The sequence below is a fragment of the Cavia porcellus genome, unplaced genomic scaffold (genome assembly GCF_034190915.1).
Source record: "Cavia porcellus strain 051 isolate PalLab524CR breed Dunkin Hartley unplaced genomic scaffold, mCavPor4.1 scaffold_8, whole genome shotgun sequence".
Lineage (NCBI taxonomy): Eukaryota > Metazoa > Chordata > Mammalia > Rodentia > Caviidae > Cavia > Cavia porcellus.
This window is the reverse complement of record NW_026947491.1, coordinates 45,707,599-45,725,610: the sequence shown is the minus strand read 5'-3', so window position 1 is coordinate 45,725,610 and position 18,012 is coordinate 45,707,599. Positions and strand designations below refer to the sequence as shown.

Genomic DNA, 18,012 nt, shown 5'->3' with positions numbered 1-18,012 from the left:
CTTTGATGTGTTGTGCAATTCAGATGAGGCTAGACTCAATCCTAGACAAAGAAAGGAATTCGGGCTTTTGTGTTTCTAGTGGGAAACCCATGCCAGCAACATGGAAGGCGTTCGAAGGACTGAATGGGGTGTAGGATCCGAGCTCTAGCCTTTGCTTGGCCCTGTATACTGACCGGTCAGTCCTTGCATTCTCAAGACCTCGGTTTCCCTCATTTGCAAAAAACAGTTTTCTGGCCCAGGTGTAGTGGGACCCACCTGTAATTGCAGCACTTGGGAGGCTGAAGCAGGAGGATCACCGTGAGTCTGAGGCCAGCCTGAAATGCATAGCTAGCTAGACCCCGTCTCAAAAAACAAAACAAAACAAAAAAAACAGCTTCAATCTTATTTTGTTGTTTTTGGTTTGTCTTTTTTTTTTTTTTTTTTTTTTTGTCTTTTTGAGACAAGGTCTCACTATACAGTGCAGGCTGGCCTTGAGCTCACTTTGTAGCCCAGGCTGGTCTCGAATTCACAAAGATACTCTTGCCTCAGCTTCCAGAGTGCTGGGATTATAGATGTGTGTCACTACTAACAGTTTGTCTTTTGTCTTTTTGAGACAGGGTTTTGCTATGTAGTTTAAGCTGGCCTTGAGCTTACAGCGATCCTCCTACCTCAGCCTCAAATCCTGGGATTACAGACATGTGCCACAACCCAGCTCTGGCCTCAGTCTTTTTTTTTTTTTTTTTTTTTGGTACTGGGGATCAAACTCAGCATCTCCCACTTGCCAGGCAGGCACTTAAGCCACTGAGCTAAATCTCCAGCCCTGGCTTCAGTCTTTTTTTAAAGGTTCATCAAGACCTCACATCTAAGACTAAAGCACACATGTATTTTCATCCTGCCACTAAGAGGCCTGACACAGGGATGGCCTAGTTGCCACTCATGTTGGGATGGCGGTGGAGGATGTCCCCTGAACCTGAGAATTCAGTTCAAGCAGTATGTCCAAGAACAGCCAGTAACTCTGTGACCCCTTTTGTCTAGCCCTACTAGGTGGCACAAAAGTCAACCCAAAAGGCCCAGACCCAAACACAACATGTCTGGACTACTGACTGGCTTGTCTCTTCACTTCCCTCTCTACCCACTTCCCAGTCTTGTAGAAGACAGAAGAAGGAAGGTGAGACGATTGTTAAAGAGGAAGGAGAGAGTGAGGCATGTGGTACACGTCTGTGATCCCTGATTCTCTACTTAGGGAGGGAGGCTGGGGGAAGAAGGATCCTAGGTATGAGGTCAGCTTGGGAAAGTTAGTGAGATCCTATCTTGAAATTTTAAAATTAAAAATATAAAAAGTGGGTTTTTTAAAAAAGGGTTGGAGGTGTAGGTCACTGGTAGAGTACATCTGTGTTTGATCCTCAGTACCAAAAAGAGGAAGGATGACAAATAGTGACCCCGTGGTTTGTCAATTTTGAAGCTGGGGATGTGAGGTTCACTTGGGCTCAGAAATGGAACCCAACAAAGATTTTTTGCTTTAGTTTTCTCAAATGAGTCCAGCTCAAAAAAAGCCAGACACTGGAGGGCTCTCATCCAGAAGCATGAGGGTGAGCGTGGTCCCACAGGAGAGCAGATGGAGACAAGCACTGCAGAAGCTGGGGCTGGAGAAGCGGGGGTCACAAAGGCAGATGCCCCAGCCTGGTCTTAGAGCTAAGCTCTTTATTTGTTCCTTCCTTTGGCCTTCTCTCCCCTCATGCTCATTTTTGGTGCTGGGATGGAACCCAGGGTGCTGCACCTGGAGTACGTGCCCCCTGAGCTCCCCATCTTACTGACCCGAGCACCGAGCACCTGCATCCATCCAGGTGAGCAGCTGTCTGCATCCATTCCTCCTCCCTAACCTCTCACCCAACAGCTGGCTAAGTGAGTCCTCCGAATGACCTGCAGGTCCTGATCATTCTTCACTATTCCCACACCACTGCCTTACCCAGGACTTGGCTCCATCATTTTTTGTAGGGTACAGTACAAAATATGAAGACCTTCAAGACAGTAAATAAAGAGCATGAAACTAAGTACCAGACCCTTCTGAGTGGGGCCCTGTGCAATAACACACATGGCCTGGCCCTAAGCCCTCTCTATCCTTTGTCTGAACTTCTTTGAGCTTTCTCACTTCGGGCCTGCAGGCCTCACTTCTTTTTTTTTTTCCCTCTTTTTGAGACAAGGTCTCACTCTGCAATTCAGGCTGAATTTGAACTCAATTTGTAGCCTACACTGACCTCAAACTCACAGCAATCCGTCTGCTCAGCCTCCAGAGTACTAGGATTATAGGTGTGTGCTCCTGCACCGATTTTTTTTTTTGTTTGTTTGTTTGTTTGTTTGATTTTTGTTTTTTAATCGTTTTGTTTGTCTCACTCAGTAATTTAGCTGGCCTTTAACTTACTATGTAGCCTAGGTTGGCCTTGAATTACAGCAATCCTCCTGCCTCAGCTTCCCAACTGCTGAGGTTACAGGCATGCACCACCTCAGCTGGCAATGTTTTATTTCTTTTCTTTCTTTCTTCTTTCTTCCTTTCTTTCTTTTTTAGACAGGGTCTCTATGCACTTGAGGCTGGTCTTGAGCTCACTTTGTAGCTCAAACTGGTCTCTAACTCACAAAGATCCTCCTGCCTCAGTCTCAGTTGCTGGAATTACAGGTGTGCACCACTACACCCAGCTCAATGTTTTCTTTCTTTCTTTTTTGTCTTTTTGAGAGAGGGTCTTTCTATGCAGTTCAGGCTGGCCTTGAGCTCACTTTGTAGCCCAGGGTGGTCTTGAACTCGCAGTGATCCTCCTGCCTCAGCCTCCCAAGTGCTAGAATTACAGGTGTGAGCCACTACGCCCGGCTAATGTTTTATTTCTTATAGCAATTTGACTACAAATTTCCCCAAAGCCTTCTGCTAAAACCTGGCCAGGCAGGGTGGTGCTTTCATAGAATCCCAGCTACTCTGAAGACTGAGACAGGAATATAGCAGGTTCAAAGCCAGCCTGATCAATGTAGCAACATTGTATGTCAAAATGTAAAGGAAGTCTCTATGATCATTGTGATCATTTTGTGTACTGATCAATATATACCAATAAAATCTAATGTAAAAAAATTTAGGGGGCTGGGGATTTAGCTCAGCAGCATAAGTACCTGCCTGCAAGCAGGCAGTCATGAGTTTGATCCCCGGTACCGATAAAAAGGAAAAAGACAAAAAAAAAAAAAATTTAGGGCCAGGGGTTTAGCTGAATGGTATAAGCACCTGCCTGGAAAGCACAAGGTCATGAGTTTGATCTCCTGTACCAAAAAAAAAAAAAAAGTTTAAAGTGAATGGGGGTTACTGGGTGTGCAGCTCAGTGGCACAGCACTTCCTCAGCAGACATGAGGATGAGTTTAATCTAGAAGTGCCAAAAAAAAAAAAAAAAAAAAAAAAAAGGAAGAAGAATCAAAAACGGAAATCTCCAGTTTCTTGACATGATACACAGGCCCTCCTGGGTCCCTCTCTTGTTTGCCTTTCCAGGCTCTTTGTTGCTTCCTCATACCCCCTGCTGGATCCATGCACTGAGCCACACCCCCAGAACCCCCTTGACTGACTGATTGACTGATTCATTCATTCATTCATTTTTATTTGGAGGAGCATTGTTGAATTACCCAGGCTGAGCTCGAACTTGGAGTCCTCCTGCCTCAGCCTCACAGAGTGCTAGGATCCCCTGCTCCCTTTATCTGGAATATCCTGCTGCCTATCTTTAAGAAAAATTACTGTTTATCATTCAAAAGGCAGCTCAGGCATTCCCTGTGAATCCTTTCCTGACCAACACCTACACAGCTTGCTCCTTTTCTCTTAGTTCCTGATATACTTTTTCTTTTTATTTTGTTTTATTTTTATCTTATTTTATTTGGTACCAGTGATTAAATTTACAACCTCATACTTGTCAGGCAAGAACTTGTGCTGCTGGGGGCTGGGGATTTAGCTCAGCGGCATAAGCGCCTGCCTTGCAAGCAGGCAGTCGTGAGTTCGATCTCTGGTACCGATAAAAAGGAAAAAGACCAAAATAATAATAATAATAATAATAATAACTTGTGCTGCTGAGCTGAATTCCCAGCCCAGTCCATGATATACTTTAGTGCAAACCTCAATACTTTTTTTGTTTGTTTTTGGTACTGGCAATCAAATTCATGATCTTGCACTTGCCGGGTAGGTGCTGTGCCACTGAGCTATATTCCCATCCCTTTTATTGGTATTTTAATTTTTTCTTTCTTTCTTCCCCATCTCCTTTTGGTGGTGCAGGAGATTGAACCCAGGGCCTTCTGCATTCAAAGTAAGAGTGCTACTGCTGAGCTGTACCCCTGGCCTGGTACATTTTAGATATACACAGTAACATTCTTCATTAAAAGAATGTGTATATGATATTTGTTTTCTGTTTTTTGTTTTTTTTCTGAGACAGAATCTTGCTTCATAGTTCAGGTGGGCCTTGGATTCACTATGTAGCCCAGACAGGCCCAGAACTCAGTGATCCTCCTGCCTCAGCCTCCCAAATACTGGGATTCCTGGTATGCGCCACCACCCCCAGCTTTACATGATACATTTTGCTGCCTTTTTTCTTATTCTTATGCCTTCCCTTAAGCCTCTCTTTCTCTCTTTATTTATTTTCTTTTTTTTCTGGTACCAGGAATCAAACTCAGGACCTCACACATGTCAGACAGGTGCTGTACTCTGAATTATATCACCAGCCCTTCCCGTTTTTATTTAAAAAATGTTGTTTCCATTTGTTGCTTCTATTCTTCTTTTTTCCTCTGGTTCCTTTCCCCCTGCCTTTAGTCCCTTCTCATTTGAACATTTTCTTCACGTTTCACAATAATATCTATTATATATTTTGGCCCTTTTTTACATTTCTGGTTTCTCCCACCAGAGAAACGATGTGGTATTTACACGTGTCCGATTTATTTCACTTGAGTATGGTCTCAAAGTACATTCATCTAGCTAGTACACTAGTTCATTAGTGTATTTTTTTCTTTCTTTCTTTTCTTTTTTTTTTTTTTTTTTTTTTGTCTTTTTTGAGATGAGGTCTCACTATGCAGTTCAGTATGGACTTGAACTCACTTTGTAGCCCAGGTTGGTCTCTAACTCACAGCAGTCCTCCTGCCTCAGCCTCCCAAGTACAGGATTACAGGTGTGCACTACCCTGCCCAGTTTTGCTGCTGTTGCTGCTGCTGCTTCTTTTCTTCCTCCTCCTCCTCCTCCTCCTCCTCCTCCTCCTCTTCTTCTTCTTCTTCTTCTTCTTCTTCTTTTGAAATTATAAATATTTTAAACTGTGATTGAGAAACAAAATTCAGGATATTATATAGGTACTTACTATGACCATTTAAAATGTAATCTTTTTTGTGTGTGTGTGGTGTTGGGGATCAAATTTATGGTCTCCCACATTCTAGGCAAGTGCTCTACCACTGAGAACTGAACAATACCACCAGCCCAAAATGTGTAACCATTTTCTTTTTTCTTTCTTTTTTTTTTTTTCTACTTAATGTATAAGGCATTTCTAGGATTATTATTTGGTGAACTTTTTTTTTTTTTTTTTGAGACAGGGTGTCTCTCTGAGGCCAGGCTGGTCCTGAACTCCCTCTGTAGCCCCAGGCTGGCCTTGAGTTTTCAATGTTCTTCTTGCCTCAGTCTTCCCAAATGCTGGCATTACAGGCATGCACCACTGCACCCAGCTCTTCCCCTCCCCTCCCCTCCCCTCCCCTCTCCTTTCCTTTCCTTTTTTCTTTCTGATGGTTTTGGGGACTGAACCCAAGGCCTTCACATTAAACTACATCCCTACACTTTTTTTGTGTGTGTGTGACATTCTCACTAAATTGCCTGGTGTGTAAACATTTCAAAATGCGAAAAATAATATGGTACTACACACTAGTTGGCTACTCAGGAGGTGGAGTCAGGTGGATCGTCTGAGTCTAGGAGTTGGAGGCCAGCCTGGGCAACAACAAACAAAAAGAGGTGGCGAGCCAGATTTGGTTCCTCTGCTTTAAGGGACCAATTAAGCATTTTCGTATTTACATAGTTGTCTTCCTCACTAGACTGTGCACAAGGCCTTGTATCAGACCTTCTAATACCTTCATTGTGTAGCTTAGAATCTGGTGCACAGTAGGTGCCTCATAGAGATTTGTGGACTGAATGAATGAGTGAAGGAAGGAAGGAACAGGAGCCTGAGTCCCTGCAGGAAATGAAACCAGAGTCTTAGATGCTTCTTTTCCCAGCTCACTCTTTTTTTTTTCTCCCTCACTCTTTTTAATCCATCTTTGCTTCTCAGATGTGTTAGAATGTCACAGGGCACCTCTGGCTTGAACAATCCGCAAACTCTGCGGAGAAGAAAAGCAGTGTTACCCTAAAACAAGCCAGAGTTTCTAGGGTTCCTCCAAGTGCTCTAGGAACCCTGTTTTATCTTTCAGTCCCTTGAGAATTGGCCCAGACCATCTGAAGACTGTCTCCATGTCTCAAGAGTTTTCAGCAGTGATCTTATAGGTGTCTTGCCACACACAGAAGGGAAGGAAGCAGCATGGGTCTTGGGAAGGAAAAAGGTAAGAGTGAGACAGCTCTGGAGTAAGCAGCCGGGGGAATTTCAATAGAGAAGTCCAGATTTCACTAGTCAACAAAAAATGAGTAGGACCCACCAGAGCGGGTGGGGGAGGAAGTGGCTGAGGTTGGGTAACTGAGGAGTTTCTTAGTCTTTTAGTTAGTGCAACAGGAGACATGAGAGCAGACTACATCCCACTTAACGTCCGACTGCCTACCAGAAAGGATTGCTGTTAGGTGAGTCAGACTTCTCCCACTGGGGAGAAACTGAAGACAGAGACTAAGGTGAGTACTTGTCAGAGGCTTTGCCTCTGCTTCCCTGGTCTCCTCATCACGCAGGTGGTAACGAGCAGAAAACCCAAGGCCTTTGTGCATGTGTAACAGGAACGCTGGAGACTGTAGCAGCATCCTGAATACGAAAAAGGGGGATCCTGGCAGTCACTGCCAATGGCAAAGGAATTAGAAAGGTTGAAGGATGCTGGGTTTATTGAGATAATCTGGATGGATACTGAAGAGGCCTAGGGTTTGAGGAAGACAGATTTAAAACATATTTAGATAAGAGATTCTGATAAGAATTTGGAGAACTCTGAGAATAGGAAAAAACTAAGGGACTCTAAAGAGAGTTGAGGGCCATGAGATGAAGAGGTTTAAGAATGGCTTTAGGGGCTGGGGATTTAGCTCAGTGGCATAAGCGCCTGCCTTGCAAGCAGGCAGTCGTGAGTTCGATCCCTGGTACCGAAAAAAAGACCAAAAAAAAAGAGAATGGCTTTGGAGGCTGGTGAACTGAGGTGCTCCAGGAGCATTTGGGGTACTCAGAGACCCACAACTGTTCAAGAGATCTAAGCTGACGTCCAGGTTCTGGGACTGGAGATATTGTCAGTTCCTGCCTGGCAAGCACAAGGTCATGACTTCAATCTTCATTTAAAAAAAAAAAAAAAAAAGGACTAGATGGAAGTCCAGGTTCTTCTTTTTCTGGTCTTTTTTGAGACAGGGTCTCACTACACAGTTCAGGTTGAACTTGAGCTCACTTTGTAACTCAGGCTGGTCTTGAACTCACAACAGTCCCCCTGTCTCACCCTCCCAAGTGCAGAAGTCCAGGTTCTGACTCCCTCTTCCTCTTTCCCTTCCTGTCTTTGTCAGTCTCCACCATGCAGAACACCTCAGACACCACCTTTTCCTGCTACGACAAGTCTATACTGAGCTACCGATACATTGCTGTCAGCTGGGGGGTGGTGGTGGCTGTGACAGGCACAGTGGGCAATGTGCTCACCCTGCTGGCCTTGGCCATCCAGCCCAAGCTCCGGACCCGCTTCAACCTGCTCATCGCCAACCTCACACTGGCGGATCTGCTCTACTGCACCTGCCTCCAGCCCTTCTCCGTGGACACCTACCTCCACCTGCACTGGCGCAGTGGCGCCACCTTCTGCAGGATATTTGGACTTCTCCTTTTTGCTTCCAACTCTGTCTCCATCCTCACCCTCTGCCTCATTGCACTGGGACGCTACCTCCTCATTGCCCATCCTAAGCTCTTTCCCCAAGTTTTCAGTGCCAAGGGGATAGTGCTGGCGCTGGTGAGCACCTGGGTCATAGGTGTGGCCAGCTTTGCCCCCCTCTGGCCCGTTTATGTCTTGGTACCTGTAGTCTGCACCTGCAGCTTTGACCGCTTGAAAGGCCGGCCTTATACCACCATCCTCATGGTCATCTACTTTGTGCTGGGGCTCAGCAGTGTAGGCGTTTTCTATTGCCTCATCCATCGCCAGGTGAAGCGAGCAGCAAAAGCACTAGACCAGTATAAGCTTCGACAGGCGAGCATCCACTCCAAAGAAGTGGTGGGGATAGATGAGGCCATATCTGGTCATTTTAAGGAGCTGGACAGCAGGATGACACAAAAAGGGCCCAGTGATGGGATTTCGTCTGAGCCAGCCAGTGCTGCTACCACTCAGACCCTAGAAGAGGATTTATCAGAAGTGAGAGACCAGGCCAAGGACAACGTACCTAAACATCTGGAAGAGAAAATCCCTCCAGAAGAATCTGCCAAGTCCCAGCTGACTAAAGGAGCCCAAAGAGCTCAGGACTCTTCATCAGAGTTTACGAAGGTGACCCGAATGTGTTTTGCTGTGTTCCTCTGTTTTGCCCTAAGCTATATGCCCTTCCTGTTGCTCAATATTCTGGATGCCAAGGTCCGAGCTCCCCGGGTTGTTCACATGGTTGCTGCCAACCTCACCTGGCTCAATAGTTGCATCAATCCTGTGCTTTATGCAGCCATGAACCGCCAGTTCCGCCAAGCTTACAGATCCATCTTAAAGCGAGGACCCCAGAGTTTCCGCAGGCTTCGGTAGGACTGTGTCCCATCACTGGAATCTAGGACTGTCTTCTCCAGAATCAAAGTGGCCACTGAAATGACAATCTATAAAGTGAGGCCTGTGGACATTTTCACAGACACACCCTCTCCATCCTCCAAATGAAGTTTCTCCATCTTCTGATCAGTATTCAACCCTAGCTTACTCAAGAAGTACTGTCAATTTTTAATAAATTAATTTCATGCTTTTAATGTACAGGTGTGGTCTCTGAGAAAAAAGGAAATAGGGCAGGACTGAAGCCCAAACCTAACAGCTGAGGATTTGGGGGAACCTATGTCAGAGTAAGAATAGAGACCATCTGGCCAGGGACATAGCCTTCAGCTGAGAAATTTCCAGGTTATAAATGGTATATGTGATATAGCCAGGCATAGTAGCACATGCCTAGAATCCCAGCACTCTGGGTGGCTGAGACAGGAGGATCACAAATTTCAGCTAAGCTTCAGCAATTTAGCAAGAAATTTTCAAAATAAAAAATAAAAAAGGACTAGGGATGTAGCTTAGTGAGAAGGACCTGGGTTCAATTCCCAGTACCAAAAACACAAATAAACAAACAAAAGGAATAGTTATTTTGCCTTTTTTTTTTTTTTTTTTTTTTTTTTGAGGAAGGGTTTTGCTATGTAGCCCAATCTGGCCTCGAATTTATGGTAATCCTTCTGCCTCAGCCTCCCAAGTACTGGGATTACAGGCATATGCTACCATTCCCAACTACCTTGTCTTTTTGTTTAATATCTCAGAAATGGCACCTGACCCTAACTACTGTTGTCAGAATCCGTCATCCCTACAAACAGGTTTGTTCATTTCAAAAAAATTTAGTAATCCAGCTTTAATATCCACTCCAGTAAATCTAGCCCCCAGTCCTTGTCCTGTGCAAAGGCACCCTTTGTGGTGGATAAGGATCCCTTGCTCTCGGAGAAACAGAATTCAGCTTACTTGGCTTAGCTGAATTGAAGACAGACATAGGTTCCAGCTGCCCTAGCAGGGTCTCTCCCTTTAGGGCTAATTCACTAGGTCCACATCACACACACGCTAGCACCCTCCTCTTACTTATGAAAGAGGCTCTGGTTAGATGCTTCAAGGGCCAGGCTGGGGAAAACCACACTGTTCCTTCCCCTCCAGTACAACCAACATCTGGTTCCCGTAGGCACAAGCACCCATTGCTAAAAGGCACCTGTGACCACCAGGTGACGCTGGTTCTCTGTGTTTCCTTTCTGGCTTCCTGGTTGAGGGCAGGTAGTACCAGCAAAACTGCAAGTCCAGTGGATCTCCCTGCCTGACTTGAGGGTCAAAGATCCAGGGATCTGCACCCTCTTTACCCCAAAACTTAGGGGAAAAAGTGAAGAATAAGACTTTTTTTTTTTGGTACCAGAGGTTAAACTCACGGCCTTGCACTTGCCAGATGCTGTTCCGCTGAGCTACACCCCTAGCCTAGACTTTTATTTTTGATGAAATATTACTATCTGTGGTAGTTTTGCCAGGGCACAAGGCAGGCACTGGAGATGGAATGTGAGAGCCATACTGACAGTGAAACTTTTGGCTGCTGTACCCTTCCTACCCCCAAATCCATGGCTGAGAGAACAAGGTCTAGAGATCCAACAAGGGCAGGAAGAACTGCGGCTGGCGGGGTGTGGTGGCGCATTTTGGAGGCTGCGGCAGGTGGATCGTGGATCGTTGTGAGTTCAAGACTAGCCTGGGTTACAAAGTAAGTTCAAGGCCAGCCTGAACTACATAGTGAGACCCTGTCTCAAAAAGCAAACAAATAAATAAACAAACAAAAAACTGTGGCTAGGATGGACAAGACTGATCTTTTCACAGAAAACACCCCCTAAACCCAGGAATGCTGCCTCCTAATTTGTTTGCACCACCAGTTTCCAGATCACTCTGGGCGTCGGGTTTCATGATTTTTTTTTTCCCGGGAGTGGTGGTGATGGTGCGGGAGACAAGGACTTGCTATGTAGCCCAGGCTGGCCTCGAGCTCCCTGTGATTCTCCAGTCTCCCAAGTGCTGGGATTACAGGTATGCTACCGCCACAATCCAGCAGGTTTCATGATCTTTGTGAAGGGGCAAGGAAGCAGTAGGGTGCCTTATTCTCACGATTTGCAAGATGTAGATCCTACAAATTACAGTTTTGTGTAATCTTCCTAACAGTTCCATTAAATGCATCTATTAAAATCTTTCTTACAAATGAGCAAACTGAAACACAAATAGAATAATCTTCCCAAGGTCAAAAGGGCTAGTACACTATATGGCCATGATTTGAGGGCAGAGTTTAACCAGTACACATAGCTAATCACTATAGAACAGCTGCCTCACTGAAATTAGGATCCAGTCACCAAGCGATCCCTAACAGTCCTTCCTTCCTATTCAGACCTTCTTTTTTCTTTTTTTTTTTTTCCTATTCAGACCTTCTAAGATTCTGAAAACTGACAACTCCCTGAAGGGTTGTAAAAGGGTTCACTTTTCATATTTCTTGAAGGCAATTCAAAAGCTGTCTCAAGAGTAAAAGGCGCAGCAGCAATAAGGACTTAAATTAGACTTCCGGAAGGACTTCCCAATTATCAGTCACTGGAAAGTATGACTCAGGTGACATTTTTAAGAGAAGAAGTGACTCGGGGGACACAGGAAGAAACCTTGGGGACTGTGAGGCTACAGCAGACCGATATTAGCAAGAAAGTAACTTCCTTTTTTTCTCACGGATCCGCCGACCCCCATCCCCTTTAAAAAAGAACTGACTGCGGGGAAGGAAACGCAAGGAAAGCAAGGCTTTCTCCATGGTCTTGCGGGTGGCGTGGCGCCGGGGCAGCGTGCGCCCCTGGGGCCCTGTGCTGTGTGCTCGCGCGCGAGTCAGTGTCGTCTCTATCTCGCGCCGTCGCCCTCCTGAGCCGGGCTCTATCACTGACTTCCTGACACTATCTCGCGCGGCTTCTCTTTGTCTCCCTCCATCTGTCCGTCTCTCTTCCTGGAGGCTGTCTTCGTCTCCTGTACCTCCGTTATCACCCTTTTTCTCTCGAGTTCGCGTCTCTCTCCCCCGCCCCGCGCCTCGCTTTGCCTCTGCCTGTCTCCAGCCCTCGTCAGGTTCGCCGCCCGCACCCCCCGCCCCCGCCTCTCTTGCTCGTCCGCACACTCTCTCTTTTGCTGTCTCTTACAGGCAGATTTATGGTCAGCCCAGGGTCTTTCATTGGTCGAGCGCTGACAGGTCTTGATTTAGCGCCGCCTCTCATTGGCTAAACTTGACAGGCTGATTTACGAGTCTCTCTACCATTGGCCAAACCGCCTAAGCCCTGATTTATGGCTCTGTGGAGGCAAGGAGGGGGGCACAGCTACCAAGGGAGGACGCCCCTCCTCAAGCCGCCCCCCCAAGTGCCGTGCGCGCTCACTACCTATTCCCCAAGTCCCCTCCTCCCCTGGCCACCATCTGCAGGGAGGCCGAGGTCTGAGGGTGCGGCAGGGTCGGCTAGGGAGAGGAAAGGAGACAAGATGGGGAGCGCGAAGGGGAATCTGAGGGGCAAAAGAGCGACACAAAGGGCTCAGGAGAAAGAAAGCCAAAGGAGAGAAGAGGCTGAGGAGAGAAAGGGAGCCGGGCTGAGAGAAGGCGCGTTTGAGGGGCGAGCGGGGCTAGCTGGCTGCAGCAGGGGAGTGGGTACTGAGAGGGCACTTGGCAGAACTTCACTGTCCAGACCAAATGAGAGACAGAAATTTCGACAACGGCTCTGAGAGGGAAATGCTTAGAGGAGCAAAGGTGCAAAAGAGGCGGGTGGGAGGGAGAGGCGGGAAAGGACAGCTGGAAGGCAATAGCCGAGAAAAGAGAGATGTAGAACGGTAGAAACGGGTTTTTGGTTTTCATTTAAGGAGAGGGCGTGCAGTGAGAAAAGATCAACCCCCAGAGAAGAATACTGAGCAAAACGGCTCCTTCTCCTCCACAAGGACCCGTCGGCGTATCCCCCAGGAGGTGTCCTGCTTCCTCCAGGCTGCGGTGGTCTCCTCTTGTCCTGTGCTTCACTCTTACTCACCTCCCCAGTGAAATTTACGAGTTCAGGATTGGCCTTCAGGAATTAGGAATATTTATGCTTGTTTGAGAGTGAGATTTGGGAGGTGATAAATAAGGGGTCATTGCGAGATGCAGCTGGGGGCTCCTATTTTTAACAAGGCCACTTTCCAAGGCCCCCACCAGCCTTTTCTCTTTCATCTAGAGCCAGAGGAGGAGCACTAGGGGATGAAGAATGGGTTTCAGATATCAGGAAAGGGGCTTGATGATTCTGGAGAACCCCTCTGAAGCCTGCAGAGCTTTGTAGCAGAAAGGCCCAAAGGCAGCTAGGGGAGGAACTTTCCAGGCATCCTGGCATTCTCAGAACCCCTGAGTACAGTTGCAATATCTGTAGAGAGCCTGCTTCCCTTCTGCCCCCTAAGCTCAGTTGCTGAGGAGGAAGGGGGAGGAGCGAGGAATTCAGAGCCAGGTTTCTCTGGCCTGTCACCTCCCTCACAGGGAGAGGAAGATTTGAAATCTCCCATCTCCCACAGCCCACAGCCTAGATCCCTGGGAAAGGAGGCTAAGAATGTGGGGATCAGGGCATCTCCTAGGAGCCTCAGACCTCAACCTGTCCACCCCCACTGCTGGCTGAGAATTGAAAACAGCCAGTACTTCTTGACACCCCTTGCCCTGGGCCTCCAGGAAGTGAGGGAGGGAGGAAGGATCTGCTTGTAGATGCACATGCCTTCCCCAGCTTTCAGCGTCAAACTCATGTAACCCCTCACCACTGCCCAGCCATAGCACTTGGCCTGAGTCTGAGTAGGTAGTGAAAAAAGATGGGGATCATGATGTAAGGGACTCTAAGGAGAACAGGGAGCTGGAAACAGTCTACACCCCTACTATGCCTTCTATCTACTTTGGCTTTAGCGAGAATGGCTCCAGTGCACATGTATGCACATACCAGACTGCTGCCTGGAGTGGGAGGAGGGAGAGAGAGAGAAGGGTCTAGACTGGCCCTTTAAGAGGCACTTAGGGTCAGAAAGTCTGGGCTACAGAGAGGGGAAGGAGCTGATGTCAGAAGACGGATGGGCAGCAAGATGGGGATTGATGCTAATGGGGGAGTTAAAGCTAAGTACCCAGACACTCAGAGGGCAGAACTGCAGATCTGTCTTCCTTATGCTTAACCCCCCCACACCCAAACCAAGGCTGTAAATCTGCCTCCTCAATTGGGGGAAGGGGGAGTAATGAAAAAAAGAGTCTCTTTTTCTCCCTTTTCCTGTTTCTTCCTTACCCAGCGACTACCTCCCCAATCTTTGTGTCCTCTCCCAATCTGTCCACCCCATCTATAACCCCTTACCACTAACATTTCCAACTTTCGACTTTTCATCAGACATTGAATGAATGGTTTCAGTTTGCAGAGGAGTTTGAGAGGAGACTGTAAGAAGTTTTTGTCACCAGACAGGGATGGAGATGGGTTGGGGGGGTTTATGTTGAGATTATAGTTTAGAAATGTCCATTTACCTCACTTTCTCTTCCTGCCACCCTCTTATCACCCAGGACAGTGGGATGAAGGCAGGAAGTTGGATGTTGGATGCTAGGAGTTGAAAGGGCTGTGAACCTCAGGGCCAAGTGCGTGGAGGCCTCTGAGGCACTGAGATTCCTGAGGGCCTGTGGTGGGGCTCCAAGGGCAGCTGCACTGCGGGAGATACACAGTTGTTTCTCAGAAACTCTTGAAGCACACTAATCCCTCTGCTTCAGCACACACCCTGTCTACTGAACAGAGACAATTTCAGGCTAGCAGTATATTTACTGCAAAGCCAGGGCCTGGCTGTTCCTTTCGTGTTAGGAGTTGGGGAATCTCCAGGAGGAAGGCTTTCTCAAAAGAGTTTGAGCTAGTCACCTTTGGCAAGTTCTTTCCTCACTTTCAAGACCCTTATTTTCCTCTCTAATAGCAATCTGGACCTGTTCTTTTTTGGGAGGGGGCAGGAGAGTTTGCCAGGAATTTAACTCAGAACCTCATGCTTGCCAGGTGGACACTGTCACTAAGCTAAAACCCTAAGGCTGGAACTGTTCTTGAAAAGTCCCTCTTTGGGGCTGGGGATTTAGCTCTGAGGCATAAGCGCCTGCCTTGCAAGCAGGCAGTTGTGAGTTTGATCCCCGGTACTGATAAAAAGGAAAAAGACAAGAAAAAGAAAAATCCTTCTTTATATTAAGAGGAAGTTCCCATATATCTCATCTGTTGTAGTATTATAGCTGAATTCCTTCCTAGTCCTGGAAGCTCAGGAGGCAGAGGTAGGAAGATCATGAGTTTTGGGCCAACCTGGAGTACTCAATGGAGTTTAAGGTCAGTTTGAACTGCATGGTGAAATCCCTTCTCAAAAAAAAAGACAGGACCTCATCTTTTCCCTCCTCACAGTTTTCCTTCAGAGGCTAAAAGTCACCTCAAGGTCATCCTATTCACTGTTTTCAGAGTCCTCAGAAACAAGGAGAGAGCAAGGCTTGGGCAGGAAAAGTTGGAGTTTGGGAGCAGGAGCCACAGGACCCTAGCCTCCCTGCCTCTGGTCTGCTGTTTCCTCCCATTGCAGAGGTCAGCCACTGCCCCTGGTCCCTAGCTGCTCCTCTATGCTGGTGATAAATCCTGTCTTTGTTTCCCCTCTGACCCAGGCCCCAGGCAGGCTGGGGGTCAGAGGCTGGAGGAGGGGTCACTGTGGAGGAGGGGAAGTTACAGGGGAGTGGGAGGAGAAGATGGACAGGAGCAGCTGGTGGGCAGGCTTGGGGGTGGGCAGGGAGGGGATGGGGCTTCTGGATTGTAGGATCTTGGACATTCCAGCAGGCCTGTATTCTAAATGAGACAGGATTCCCGGGAAGATACAGAAGACACAGATTCAAAGGCTCCTTGCAGCATCAGGAATTGAGACAGGGTGGTGTGGGGAGGTTGGTTTGGGGTACCTCACAGAAAGAGGCCATTAAAAGAAATTGGAGAAATAAGGTATTGCAAGAATCATCCTTATCACCCCGAGACCCCTACCACATCCATGTGCCATGATGCATCGTCTGCCACGGTGAGGGAGCCCAGCAGAACCAGCCTGGCCCTAGCCTGCCCTCTCCCCAGCAGCCTTCTCTTGCTTTAACCATCCCGTTTCCATCTCTCTGTTCTTTTTCTCTACTCCCAGCCTTTCTTTGTGTCAGCTTCTCTGTCTCCAAGTGGGTTATCCGAGCTTTCTGCTAACTCTCAGCCTCAGCCCCTGCCTCTTTGTCTCTTACTTGCTTTTTCTTCCTCATTGTGTTTCCAGTTCCATCTTCTTTTTTTTTTTTTTTTTTTTTTTTTTTTGTCTTTTTCGTTTTTACCGGTACCAGGGATCGAACTCATGACTGCCTGCTTGCAAGGCAGGTGCTTATGCCGCTGAGCTAAATCCCCAGCCCCAAGTTCCATCTTCTTATACCCTTTCTCCCCACTTCCTTGGACTCCATCTCTCCTTTTTCTGCCACCCTTCAATCCAGCCATCGCCTCAATTCCTTGTCCCACCAGGAACTGAACCACTAAGGTCTGGCTCGGTGGAGCCCTTTGGGAGTCAGACAGGTTGCAAGGAGGAAGGGGAAGGACAAAAGCAGCTCCTTGGGCTTAGTGCCTGCGTTGGTGGGAGGTCTGAGAATCATACTGTTCCCTACGGTACTGACACAGAGAGGGAGGCTAGGAGGTGAGCAGAGAGCGAAGCATAACTAAGGGAAGAGAGACAAAGAGACTGATAGAAAACACACAGGAGGGCAAACACAAGAGCAAGGCAGGCATTCAGTGTTCCTCATAAGAGTGTGTTTTAGGATGATCTAAAGGGAAGGGGCCGAAGGGCATCTACTGAACCGTATGAGAAACAGATCTAGAGACAAGGTCTGGAAGCCAGTCTAAGAAACAAAACTGCAGTGTCTGCCAGGCAGCCACCATCCTGGACTCTTGCCTATCTATCTAGAGGTTCTCAGAGGCCTCTTGCTCCTTTGCAGACAATCTTGAAATGCTGGTTCCCTCCTCAGCCTCTTCTGTGGCCACCTCCCTTCCTCCTCTCCTGAGAATGACATCAGCTCTGGCTGCCACTGTCCTCAGCCCTTCTGCTGATGTACTGTCCCATGGGTGCAAAAGAGGCCAATCATCCCCACCCCACCCATTCACAGCCCAGCACCCTGGGAAAGGGAGGAGGCTGGACCAGGATGGTGGCTGCAGGATGTGGTGGGAAAAAGGGGGCATGGACACCAGGAGGAGCAAGAGGAGCCTAAAGGGGCACTTGAGGAGAGGCTGTAGCAGTAAATCACCCGGTGGGGGGCTCCCTCTGCCTGAGCTCAGTGGGGTGGGGAGAGGATAGACATAGGGGAGGGTGGGGAGAATCTCGGAATCGCCACATCTGGCAGGCAGGTGTCTGGCACGGTTCAGGCTGTAGTCACTTTCCCAGCCAAAGGGAAAGAAGGGAGAGAGGGGAGGAGGGCCCTCTTGGGGTCCCCTGGGGAAGAGGGGAAAGCTCACAAACAGAAAGTCAGAGGCCCACAGTCTGACAGAGAGCAAGGGAGGGAGATCTTCAGACTCTTGCTTCCCATCTCTGCTCCATTTGGTGCCGAGGATGGGTTTGCTGTTAGTCCCAAAAGAAAATTGCTGGCCAGGGCACCAAAGTTCTGTTCCTAGTGGGAAACAGAAGACAGAAGAAACTGAAATTCTGAGAATTCCAAATTAGAGAGCTGGATAGAACTCCACTCTGTACATCACTGCTGGTCACCAGCTGTCAACTCTGGCCCTGACACACTTCCCCAGGGCCATTCGGGGTGACGAGAAGGGAGGCCAGGATGCTAAGCCTGGTCACTGCTTGTCCCCAGCTACAACAGGCAAAGACACAAGTGAACCTGGTCTTTCTCCTTGTACTCAAGGGTCCATATACCTGCTAAGGTTTCTGGGCCCAGGCATCCCACAGTTGCTGAGCCTAACAGCCAGGTTTCCACAGAGAAGCACGAAAGTCTAGACAATTGTAGGCTTCACTTCATGTTCTGATACTGCAGAAGTTCTCCACAGTCCTTTACCTTCCTTCTCTCATCCTTCCCTATCTGAGCTATTAACTCCCATCTCTCTTGCTTAATCCAGGAATTGCGGTCTCATTTCATGAGCAGTG

General features: G+C 47.8%; 1 protein-coding gene across 3 annotated transcripts; it reads left to right on the top strand.

The window, feature by feature from the left end:
- Positions 1–6,447: 6,447 nt before the first annotated feature.
- On the top strand, positions 6,448–9,095 carry Gpr84 (G protein-coupled receptor 84). 3 transcript variants are annotated; one of them, XM_013159052.2, is made up of 3 exons: positions 6,448–6,549; positions 6,697–6,781; positions 7,685–9,095. In XM_013159052.2, exon 3 carries the CDS (start codon positions 7,693–7,695, stop codon positions 8,881–8,883), a length of 1,191 nt encoding a protein of 396 aa, XP_013014506.1. In that variant the 5' UTR covers positions 6,448–6,549; positions 6,697–6,781; positions 7,685–7,692; the 3' UTR covers positions 8,884–9,095. The 3 variants fall into 3 exon arrangements, with proteins under 3 accessions (XP_013014506.1, XP_063110952.1, XP_003476066.1); XM_063254882.1 differs by having other exon boundaries at positions 6,452–6,549; positions 6,697–6,829; XM_003476018.4 differs by lacking the exon at positions 6,448–6,549 and having other exon boundaries at positions 6,685–6,829.
- Positions 9,096–18,012: the final 8,917 nt, after the last annotated feature.